The 12,913-nt window shown below is 37.2% G+C and overlaps 1 protein-coding gene across 1 annotated transcript in view; it reads left to right on the plus strand.

Moving 5' to 3' along the window:
• The first annotated feature begins 258 nt into the window (after window positions 1-258).
• The window catches only part of LOC121148083 (islet amyloid polypeptide), a 29,638-nt gene continuing 16,983 nt past the window's right edge, over window positions 259-12,913 (plus strand). Inside the window, exons 1-2 of the mRNA XM_040968088.1 lie at window positions 259-338; window positions 2,638-2,830. Coding sequence (XP_040824022.1) covers window positions 259-338; window positions 2,638-2,830 — 273 coding nt within the window. The remainder of the gene's footprint in view (window positions 339-2,637; window positions 2,831-12,913) is intronic.

Raw genomic sequence — 12,913 nt, forward strand, 5'->3', positions numbered from 1 at the left:
AGGGCTCACATTATCTTTCAATCTTCCAGATGGCTAATACAGAATTGGGTCAGTGTAAATGCTAAAAATTAATTCTAAAGTTGTTTCAAGGATGTTAAGGAGCTGTATCAACATAGTCCTCTAATATTGATAGAGATCTATAAATTAAGCTTTTACATTTTTTTTAACCAGGCTCCAATTTAAAATTGTATCAATCAAAACTATAGGAAATTTCCTGATTTCAACGCTGGATTTTTCTTTCAGAAAATTGGATGAGCAATGTACATCCTGAAGCTGCCAGTAGTTGTTATTGTGCTCTCAGTTGCAATGAGCCACCTGACAGCTACACCTGTGAAAAGGTTAGTAACGAATATCCTTTCTCATCTGTGATGCATGGGGTAATTATCGTCAGATATTGCTCTACCACTTACAGCTCTTATGCCAGATTTCTGACTCAAATGTGCTTAAAGAAATTATAATACATGCTGTCCAACTGTTGCTTGAATTGTATTTTTTAAATGGGGCATCCTTTCAGGATTCTCTATGTATTTCTGTCTGGCAACAGTTCTATCAATCTCGATTTTGTGAAGAAATATGCTGTCGTAATTTAGAAGGGCAAATCCAGGAGGGAATCAAGAAAAGCCAAAAGATAGCAACTTTGCATCTCACTAACTTGACACTGAAACAACCTTAGATAAAGCATAAATTTTATACCAGGGAAAATGTTAGATTTTACTCCTCAGAGTATTCTGAAAAGCGAAATGAAAAATCTTTAGAAAGGCTTTTGCTGTTGAAATTCTATTAACTGTTAGCTATTGTGCTAATGAAAAAAATATAAAAAGTATTCCTGATCAGATAATTTGCAAGCTGTTATAAATATGAATTAGCACTGTTTCGAAATTATCTTCAATAGGTATTCAATGCATCGCCGATTTCCCAGGAAGTTTTGCTGGGAAGGTGTCCTGTCATTCAAATGATCATTGTAAGGATTATGCTGCTCAGACTGCAAGCAGTGATCACAATTGTCAGATGTGAACCATCTAAAATTTTAAATTTATTTACTTTAAGAGATTCTTAGCGTTCACATCGCTGCATAAATCAAATAATGTACCAAGCATTTGTACTCAAGTAAGTTTTTTCTGTAAAGTTTTGAAGACTAACTTTATTTGCCCTCCAAGACCTAGAGGAGTTAAGCTTCAATAATCATAGAATACTTATTAGAATTACCATTAATTTATCTTTATTTTCATTTGAGGTGTTCTTTCTTGGATGGAAATCCATGACAATATGCTCAGATTTCTATACCATGCAGGAATTATCATTGCATTGTCTTTGTCACTTCAGGGAAATGACTCATTTTCAATTGACTTTTTCATAATGACAATTTTAAAATAGACATTAAATTTTTGATAAGCAGAGTAATTGGATTGGAAGATTACAGGAAAATTAGCATTGTCTAGTATGTCCAAGTATAACTTGTTCTCTTCTATCATTTGATTTAGGCATTTCCTAAGCATCTGTACCTCCCACGTCTATTACAAGTGAACTTCACAGAAACAAAATATATAATATTACTTAGTATGTAAACATTTCCATATTCTCATATTTTTGAGTTGTGACGAGAAATACTACAGGAAACTCTTAAAATTGCTTTTTAATGTGTTTCCTGACATCAGTATGTTTGGTCACTTTTAGAGGGATGATATTTCACACTGACCTGTCAAATCAGTTAATAACCTACAAGTTTCATTAAAAACTAAAAAAAAAGTATTTATGCTAACACAAAGCTTTCCCACACTGCAAAGAGTGCTAACCCAGGGACAGATTTGATTCCCCTTCAGACTATAGTCACATTTTTTATTGTGTTTATTGTAACAATACTTCATTTGAGTCAAGACATACAATACAATATTCAATATTTGAAGATTCCCTATCCTGCTTGACCAAAACTTTGTGCTCATGGGATAGCAATGACATGTTTTCTGTTTCTCTCAGCCCCAGCTAACCACTATTCAACTCTTCTATTCCTAAGATGGACTGCTTTAGATACTGCATAGAAATGGAATTTGGAATAATGATCTTTCTGTGACTGACTTATTCAATGTAGGAGAAGTCCCCACAACTTTTAATTGCTTCATCTTGCAGCATTTCCTCCTTGACATTTTTTTCTTAATGTTACCATTTCAATGATCAAGGAATTTAACAAAAACCAGTATTCTATGTAACTCTTGCTTAAAAATATGGGATACAAGTAATTTTTAAAATTTCCACACATTCCAGATTACCAACAAATTTATCAGTCTAAATCTTTTATACAGCGATAGCTAAATAAAATCAGCAAAATTTACAAGAACATAAAATAAAGCCATTTTAATTATTATCTGGAATGCATTTTGAATTTCTATAGAAAGAATAAGGCTGATACATGTAATATTGACTATAAAGAAAGATATTATATGGAATTCCCGGTCCCCAATTGACCCTGTTGCATCTTCATGCTTCAAAAATCTGTTTCATTCACATGTTTGCCAACCAAAACACTGAGTTTTTTATAGAAATGCATTTCCTCTTGTTTTCATCGGTATGTAATATTCAGTGTCACAGGGGTGCATAGTGCTGTATCTAACTAACCTTTCATATTTGTTCACTCTTAACCAGTCATCAACTGGAAAAACGCAAATGCAACACCATCACCTGCGCCACACAACGCCTGGCAAATTTTTTAGTTCATTCCAGCAACAACTTTGGGGCTGTTTTCTCACCTGTCAATTTGAGATCCAAATCATATGGCAAGAGGAATGCAGTCAAAGTTTTAAACAGAAAACCACTGACCCCCCTTGCCTCTGTAGAAGTCAGTAAACCTCTAGGGTCCTTGCTGTTTAATGTATAAATATTCTAATGAGTCCTTGTGTCCTGTAAAAGTGCTTTTTCCATTTATGGCACGACATGTGTGATTGTATGTCCCTTATTTCTTATCACTGCAAGTAAACTCTCATGTTGAGAATTTTTTCAAATATAGTACTAATTAAAATCCTAAAATAAAAAGCCTTTAAAGCCAACATACTCCCGACATTCTTATTTTAAAAACATAAATCATCATTTTTGGGACTATATGATCTGAGTTGAAGAACAAAGGAAAAAAGGAACTTTCAACATGGATAGACTGTAAACAACTATAATGTTATGCTTCTGAATATAAGAAAAACAGTAAGTATCTAGCCTATTAAGCACTACATTTCAGAAATTGGAATAAGATATTAAGAAATAAACACAAGGGCAGATATTTGTAGTTAGGAAGCCATTTGGGATGCCTTCATGCAGAGCGCATGGGTTGAAGCCTCAGCTCTGCTTGGATTCCCACTCATGAACACATACCCTGGGAGGCAGCAGAATTTGCATTCTGGCCACTATAGCACTCTTATATGTGTTAGAAATTATATTTTATTCAATTGCTGTTATATTATTGGAATATACTTATATTTTATACAAATAGTTCTATCACATCCTATGTTGTGATACAGAGGAACAACAAATAATTTACTTAAGGCCACACATGAAACAGTTGGAAAACCTGTTGAGTGAGTAATGAGAGGACATTATGCCATGAATTTCTCATTTCTCTGCATCCTCTTTGTCATTACTAGGCAACATTTTAACAGTTTGTGATTGTTCATATGAACTCGAACAGTCTGTTCCTGTCCCACACATTTCGCTCCCTTTCCAAAAGCATTGGCTTTGGAAGTTTTATTTTACTTAAATCAGTGCATTTGCGGTAGGTACTGTTAGTGTTTAGCTGTATCTGTTCCTCCATTAGCATGCACAAGATTACTCTTCTTGGGCCCCTCTTGTCATCTGATTAGTGAGGTATAGGCAGAATTGGCATGGGGTACTTTTAGCCTGCAACAGCAAGTCAAAAGCCCATGTCCCCAAAGTTTTAAATACTCTTTCTTTTTCCCATGGTGCAGCAGTTCATGAAAACAAGGGTGGTCCCTGGGTTTCCTGTAGAAATAACATCCTTGTAGATCTGTTCAGACATGGAATACATCATCAAGAAATTAACTATAGGATTCACCTCCACAGTTGTTCCACACTACAACAGTCAAAAGCAAACTGTTAGGCCTACCTTCCCAACTTGCACTCCTGATTAAGTCCACTAGATGTCATAATTATCTTTTACTCTATGTCAGCCTTAAAATCTCGGAATTATCTCTGCTCTGCACCTTCAAATCAGTTAGCAGAACATATGTGGGAATTTCAAAAGTACATGGGAAAAAATGAATTATTTTGAAGGAAAAAAAAAAAGTTTTGGGCTACATGTGTAGTTTTTCCACAGTGTTTTACTGAACTTTTTGAAGGTCTTTGATGTACTCTTTAACCTCCCTTCTACTGAATGATGTCTCTCCTTCTCCCATTAAAGCTACGAGTCTGATCCTCTTCACACAGCCAGAACCACTTCAACAACCTGGTTACAGCCTTCCCTCAATTTTTCTCTATGACCATAATGTACACATATAATCTGAATAAATTTTCAAATGCACATTCCTTATGATTCAATATTAAATACAGATGCTGGCTTCTGGCTTCAGACTGGCTCAGCTCTGGTCATTGCAACCATTTAATGAGTAAACCAATGGATGAAAGATCTCTGTCTCTCCTTCTCTCTGTAAATATGCCTTTCGAACTAAAAAGCTAATACAGTTTTTAAGAAAAAGCAATAGAAGCGAATATTTAACATTTTATCCAAGCAGTGTTTAACAAAACATATAATTAAAATAGCTGGGTTGTTTTAAAAAGCATACTCATTATAACAGTATATTATGTTTTCTTGAGTTACTACATTCATAATGCAATGAATCCCATTCACTAACTAAACAATGTTACCACAATTAAATTTTAAATTCAATGAAGAATATCTAAATAAAATTCTAAGTGTACTGAAGTGTGATTAAGTAAATTCCATAGAAATAGATTTTCTCATGGTCTTGGATGATAGAAAATGGCCATGTTTCTTAATTTATACAAAGAAAAAAGTGCTCTTTTGTTTGAATAATGATAATATATGCTGGTATGCTTCCCTTTACCCTTTTAGTTGCTTTAGAATACAGCCTGAATTCACAAACAGCTTTCATCAGCAAAATTAAAACCTTTTTCAATTTTATATACTGCTTTCACTTTGGAAAAGGTTTTGTGAAAACATACTAGCATACACAACTCATTCCTTTATATTTTATAATATATTCTATCTCTTGGAAAAGAGATAAAACTGTGATTTCCTATTGTTGGTACACTCCTGAAATACTGAAAAAGTGAGAGCTGGGACAATGAGAAGCACGTCCCAGGGGACACAAGTGCTGGAGTCATTGCAGGCTGACTCCCAGGACATATGATGGCAGGAAGCGGAGCCTGGAGTTGACCTAGGACTTCACCTAACCATGCTAACACCAAGCAGCATCAACCACTCACCCAAATAACCCATATTATTTGTAAAATATACAAGTTGATTCAAATGTCAGCTCCAAACATTTATTAATCAACACATAAGATATCAATAACCTACTGAGTCATAATTCAGGGAGATTTCTAACAGAAAGACAGACACACACACACACACACACACACACAGTGTAAATTCTTCCATGACTCTCAAGGATGCCTTGATAATGAAGCTTACCATGATCTGGAGAGAAATAGATGCCTATCAACCAAGCATTGCTAGAAAAACAAGATTTGCTTGACTTGTTTTTATAGGGTAAATCTTTTCCCAAGACTCCTTAGGTGCACAATGCCTTGGTAAAGTAATCAAATTTCCCCACTTTTTAAAAAATGCTTTCATGTTTTCAAAATTCAAAATTGCTTTAAAGTAACTATGAGCTAAAATCTTGTATGATCTTTTAAAGTATATTTTTATCCTAATTCAGAGGCAGCTAAAGTTGTATGCAATGTCAGTAGGTAAAACCTGTAAGCAGAAAAGAAAGTTGCAAAGAAAGCTATATACATGGGAATGCATTCTTGGTGATGGATGGTTAAAAAAATGTTGAAAGAAAATTTTTGATAGAAAGAAAAACTGAAAGAGTAAGCATATTGTAGATGTGTGGAAGTTGAATGTTGTGCGAAATTAGTTTGGATAAGATTAGAATGAAGTTTTAAGACTGGTTCTCCTAACGTAAAAGACAGATGGAAAGATTACAAGACAAAGCTTGTCCCATATGCAGTGTTGGTTGCGTAATACTGAAAAACAATGGGGTCATCTTCTCCCTCATTCCCAGCTTCTCACTGTGGGCTGGATCAGCACTCCATCAGGGAGCTGCCTAAACCTCCACAGCCTCATCTCCATCCTGGCTTACAACCCTTCCCCATCCTCTTTAAAAAGATAGAAACCCTTTTAAAAAATAGTTACTCAGTCTCCTTTATGCTGCCTAAAACTACCAGCCCTTTTTCTGCTTAGAAAATTAGCGCGCGTGTGTGCACACACACACACACACACACACACAGCCTATCCCAAACATAAAACCAGTACCTTAATATATATAGATGATACAAAGTGGCATGTTTGATCCTTATTGAATGGACTAACAGCTGTTTTATGCAGGGATTTGTCATAATGGAAACCCAATTAGGCCTGTCCCCAAAATAGCATTTGCTTTTGGTGTTTTTTGCATTTTAAAAAACCAAACAAAAAACAGCTGCATGACAGCAGCTGGCTTTCAAGAAAGCCCTGTCAACTCTATTAAAATCCTAATCATTGCAAGTGAGACTGGACCCAATCTCACTCAACTGGGTCATGCTATGACTGCCTAGATGTAGAATCATAAATCCTCCTATTACTAGCTAGCTAGATATTAGCCTATATATGCAAGAGTGGCTGAAGAAAAAAAGTGGGAATTCTGTGTGGCTATATCAAAACTTTTGCCCTTGTTCATAACCTTGTCAAGGTGGGCTCCAGTCCTCTCCCTGGGGAAGCCTAAGGCAATCTCCCTCCTTCCTTGGCCAGCACCAAGGAGACTAAGTCCACTACAAAGTCCTTGGAGGAATTTCAGGAATGCAGCATCCAGGAAATCCTCCACCTGACAATGCTCCAAACTGAGAGAGGAAAAAAATGAAGGGCCATGTCTTCCTCTCTGAAATTTTCTCTGAAGGATCTCTCTCCATTAAAACCTCAATCTGAAGCCATTCCAATCCAGTGGGTCACTTTAACTACCACAGCAGTTCAACAGTCAGGTTTTCCTGCCAGGATTCACTTCTGCAGATTAAAACCCACTCTGACCCAGGAAAGTAAGTGGGGGAAGAGGCCCTGAGAAGGTGGTGGTCACAAACCATGATGCTACTTCACTACTATTCCAGGTGACTGAAGAGGTGACTCCCTCAAAAGAATGAGCCTGCTCTATCCAATGTCTGAACTTGGACCGTGTCAAGACCTTGCCCTGACCACTTAAAAATCTCATGGATGGTCCAGTTACTACCACATTGCTCCTAGCCAAGGTCCCAAAGATCAAGCTCACTGGCCCTTTAAGCCATGCTCACCAGGTTAATTTCCATGCCTCTCTGCCAAGACAAACAGCACATTTACACAACCTGTCTGGTCCTCTAGGCCCTCCTGTCTTTGTGGGCCTGACTCCTTGCTTAACTCTTGGCTCTGTGTAGGCTGTGCTTCTAGGAGTCACATCAATCATTGCCCTTCAGTCTCTCACAGGTATCAGACTGGCTCACACTCTCAACCTAGAGGAGACTGAGTCCTAGGAAGAATGCCACCTTTATGTCAATCAATCCAGTCCTGCTAGTGCTGCTGCTCAGCAGCTCACAGACCACCCAGAAGTGAAAGATGCAAGTCTGAGCTGCTGAAATAATGGACCCTTCTGGATCGTGTCCCTTCTAACATTGACAAAGATCCTTTGGGGATTCACAGTGTTGTACATGGTAAAATTAACCACTCTACCAAAAAGCTGTTAGAATTGAAAAACCAATTCAGTTAAGCTTCAGGTTAGAAAATAAACAAAAATTATTGATTTTGTACATTAACAATGAATTCACAGAAAGATAACTCAAGAAACAACTCCCATTCACAATATGAATGAAAAAAAAAACATACTTACAAATAAATTTAATAATAAAGAGGAAAAGTTCTATAATGAAAATCATTATACACTGATGAAATAAGTACTCAAGGACAAAAAATGGACAAATATTCCTTGCTCATGAATTAAATGTCTGTATTACCTAATTTACAGATCCAATGTGATTCTTTTCAAAATACCAATGAAATTCTTTACAGAATTAGAAAAAAATTCTAAAATTCATATGGAATCATAAAGACCCAGAATAAACCAACTATTCCTGAAAGGTCAGCTGAAAAATCATCATATCTGACTTCAAAGTGTAATACAGTACAATAACAATTAAGACAACATGATATTAGCATAAAAAATCCAACACATGCATCAACGGTATGGAATAGAGAGCTCAGAAATACAGCAAACTGATTTTTAACTAAAGAGCTCAGACCATACACTGGAGTAAGGATAATCTTTTCAACAAATAGTGCTGGCAAATCTGGATGCATATATATGTAGAAGAATGAAATTAGACCCATACCTCTCACCATATAGAAAAATCAACATGTATCAAATAGTTGTGATATAGATTTTAGAGCTGTGACTATAAAGTTGCTGAAGAAAATGCAGAGTAAAGATTCTAAGGTATAAGACCCCCAAAGCACAAGCAACAAACGCAAACTAAATAGAGTTCTATCAACCCCACAAGCTTTTGGACACACTGAAAAGAAACAACAGAGTGAAGCGATATCCAACATGATGGGAAAGAATATTTGCAAACTGTTTATCTGGCAAAGGATGTATATCCAAAGTTCCTCAACTCAAGAACCAAAAAACCACCAATCCAGCTGAGAAATGGACAAAGGTCTTCAACAGTTCCCATAAGAAACACACACGCTTCTCAAATATGTGGGGAAAAGATGCACAACATCACTTGCCATCAGGGAGATGCGAATCAGAGTTACAATGAGCTGTCACCTCCGTCCTACCTGAATGACTAAAATCCAAACCACAAAGAATTACAAATGTTTGCAAGGATATGGAGAAAGGGGAACACTGATATACTATAGGTGGCCATGTAAGTTAGTGTAGACAGCATGGAAAACAATGTGGAGATTTCTTAAAAACAAAATAATTGAAACGAACTTGCCATATGACCCAGCAATCCTACCACCTCAAGACTTGAGCACAAGAACCAAACAGCTGCCTGCACCATCATATTTATAGAAGCACAGCTCACACCATCAAAAACGGGAACCCAACCAACATGGCCTCAGATCAAGCTCACGCCATCTTCTCACTTGAAATGTCTTTTCCTTACCACTAGGCTCTTGTTCAGGTTTTTCTTGAATGTCCCACTCTCCAGAGAAACCCTCCTGACCCTTTCAGCTCTCCACTGTATCTACATACAATTTTATATGCATTTTCTTCCAGTATTAGTTGATTTTACAGGCACTCAGCCACTGAACATTCATTTATCTTACTTTTCTAATTGATACTGTTCAGTGGTTGAGCTTTTGAAAGTTCATGGTTTCCACATTACATGCATGCACTGTCATTTCCTCATCTAGTTTCTAAACTGTCTATACTCAGGAACCTGTCACTTTCATAATCTCCATAATATTTAAGCCCATTATTTACACATAGCAGGTGCTCAATAAATATTGGTAAAATTCTTTGTTCAACCATTTCAACAAATAGATGAATGAGATTTTAATACAAACTTATGAGACACAATGTGAACAAGTTGATAGACTGTAACATCATCTACTCCCTTTGTAAAACACCCAAATATCTATGTTGCATAGCGTTTTTGAAACTAGAAATGAAATATGCAGTATCTTCAATGTTCACTCAGCTATAGCTATTTTAGCCATAATAACTACAAACAAATGAATTATATAGTATAGTAGTGGGTACTCCCATTGTTAACTAGCATTAAAAAGAGAGAAAAGAAAGATATGGTTTGGGCACGGCGGCGTGGCCTAGCGGCTCAAGTCCTTGCCTTGAACGCACCAGGATCCCATATGGGAGCCGGTTCTAATCCCGGCAGCTTCACTTCCCATCCAGCTCCCTGCCTGTAGCCTGGGAAAGCAGTCGAGGATGGCCCAAAGCCTTGGGACCCTGCACCCATGTGGGATACCCAGAAGAAGTTCCTGGATCCTGGCTTCGGATTGGCATAGCATCGGCTGTTGCGCTCACTTGGGGAGTGAATCACTGGATGGAAGATCTTCCTCTCTGTCTCTCCTCCTCTCTGTATATCTGACTTTCCAATGAATAAATAAATCTTAAAAAAAAAAAAAAGGAAGATATGGTTTGCCTTCGGAGCATACCCTACATCTAGGACCTGGGGAGGGTGGGCCTTCTCCCTTAATACCCCCCTTTAAACATGAAGGAAACAATATGGAAATAATAGTCTTACCCACTTTCCTATAGCCGCTGAACCTTTTTACCCTAATTAACTATGTAAAGATTGTCAAAAATTAAAAAAAAATAGAAAAAAAGATATGGTTTGCTAATAAATTCGAGAACAAAACAATAGAGAAATTCAAAACTAAACAAACACGCAAATAGCATAATGGCAATAATCTGCCCAAATCCTACAGTAGGATTTGTCCCACTAGATATTTTCCTTGCCTCAGTGGTCAAATGGCACGAACACACTCCTATTGGACAACTCGATCTAGAATTACAGCACATTGATAAAACAATGCAAGACATGAATTTTAAAAATCCACCTCATTTCCCTGTGAGAATAAGTCTTTTGTTACTTAAAACAAAGCCCATGCTCAGTAAGAAGTGGCACAAAAATCCTTACAAGGAAATAACAAACAACATAGAAGGAAATTCTAAACAACGAAAATAGTAATCTTACCATAAATATAATAAAAACATGCGTTCATTAAGCACTTCAAAACTGAAATCATGGATAGGAAATATAAAAACAGAAATTAAAAGTATCAAAGCTTTGTAGACTTATAAAGAAAACACTCTTATGTACTTTTTTACACATAATATCCTGGCTATCCTGTAAAGCTGTGACTATGACATCTCTGGAACCAAACTGCTGAGATGCCTAATACGAGCTTATGTGGAGGGGAAATGGCTGCGGCCCTGCACACAGCTGTAAACTGATGAAACCATGGTGTCCTTATATTAACTCACTTTTATCCTAGAACACGTGCCTCTACTTTTGTAAATAGAATAAGCAGAATCAAGCAAGTGGTTCTGAGTAGTATCCCTCACCTGGTCAGGCCCTCTGCATCTGAAACAAGTAACACCTGCCTTGTGCAAGGGTGAGGATAAGAGGTAACATACGCAACCTGCTTGTACAGAACAGTAACTGACAATATAACAGTACATTTTACCTGATCATTAGTGAAAATGTTAGGATATTTGTGGTATTGATCAAAGCATGAAACACGAACGCACACATACTTCACTACTTTTACAATTGCCTCCAATTTCTTAGTCTAAGAAAAAAAGTAAACATGTAGGACCAGCAACAGATAATTCCTCTCTAGCTATGCCACACTCTTTATTATCTACGCCGTTTCTTTTAAATATTATATCATCCAAGTGTAGCTTCTGAAAAAGGGTCTCTATATAAAGGAAAAATAAGTGATTCGTGTTTAAATGAAATCGTAAGGAATTTCTCAGATATTAACAAGTGATTCCAATAATTAAGAAACTTCAGGTGAAGAATTTTAACGACCTCAGAAGAAAATCTAGCTGTGGATCAATAGTAAATGTTGGCGTCACAGCATTAGTTCATTTTTGACACACAAATCCCAAGAAGCCAGATAACACAGTGCCAGTTCGCTGCTAAAACTCCTGCCCTCGACTCTGCACAGGAACCAATTTTCCTAGCTCTTGCATCCACAAATAAGTACAGAGTGGCAACGAACCTTGCATCGGTCTAGCAGAAAGCAGCTACAGCTCGGTCGTTGCTAAGTCACTTCAGAAAGCCAGTAAGTCTGAAGTAGGTCTTTCCTGCTCAGGGACTGCACTTATAGGCTAGTATTCTTGAGGAATGGTTAATCATCGTTTCCTCATATTTAGACGTTTCTAATAACTGGCAATAGCTAAATAAATTCAAGCTTCTATTATCCAGTAACTGAAAAGACTAGGTCACATAAATTAACAGCTTTTAGTGAGTACTGTGCGGGCAATTGCTTACCATCTTGCCAGGAAGCGAGCACGCCTAGGTAGTCCCATCGAAACTGAAAACAGGCCTGGGCGTTGTAGTGCAGTGGATTTAGTTTTCGCTTGAAATACCAGCAGCCCATATTAAAATGCCAGCAGTCAATCTTGCCCCCGCTTGCCATCCACCATCCCGCTGATACACAGTGAGAAGCCGTGGATGGTGGGACAAATACCTACCACCCACCTGAGGCCTGGACGGAGCTCCTGACTCCATCTTGGCTTCAACCTGACTCAGGACCAGGTGTTATAAGCATTTGGCAAGTGAATCAGCAAATGGAAGACCTCTGTCTGTCATTTTGTTTTCCAGTAGATACATTGCCTATAGTTCCCTTTAAAATGTGTATTAAAATTTAAATTTCAAAAAGGAAAACTTCTTTACATAATTTTTTAAGATAAAAAAACTACAGGGGCAGGCACTGTGGTGTAGCTGCCTGCTAAAGTCCTAGGAAAGCAGTAGCAGATGGCTCAAGTGCTTGGGCCCCTGCACCCAAGTAGGAGACTCAAAAAGAAGCTCGTGCCTCCCAGTTTCAGACCAGCCCAGCTCCAGCTTTTGTAGCTATCTGCAAACTGAACTAGAAGGTAGAATACCTCTCTCTACCTTTCAAAAAAAATAGGAAAAAATGCTTTAAAAAAAAAAAGAGGACCAACAATGGGAAAAAAAATTAAAAATGACAAATTTA

This window comes from Ochotona curzoniae, unplaced genomic scaffold, assembly GCF_017591425.1.
Source record: "Ochotona curzoniae isolate NIBS_2020 unplaced genomic scaffold, NIBS_Ocur_1.0 contig_1482, whole genome shotgun sequence".
Lineage (NCBI taxonomy): Eukaryota > Metazoa > Chordata > Mammalia > Lagomorpha > Ochotonidae > Ochotona > Ochotona curzoniae.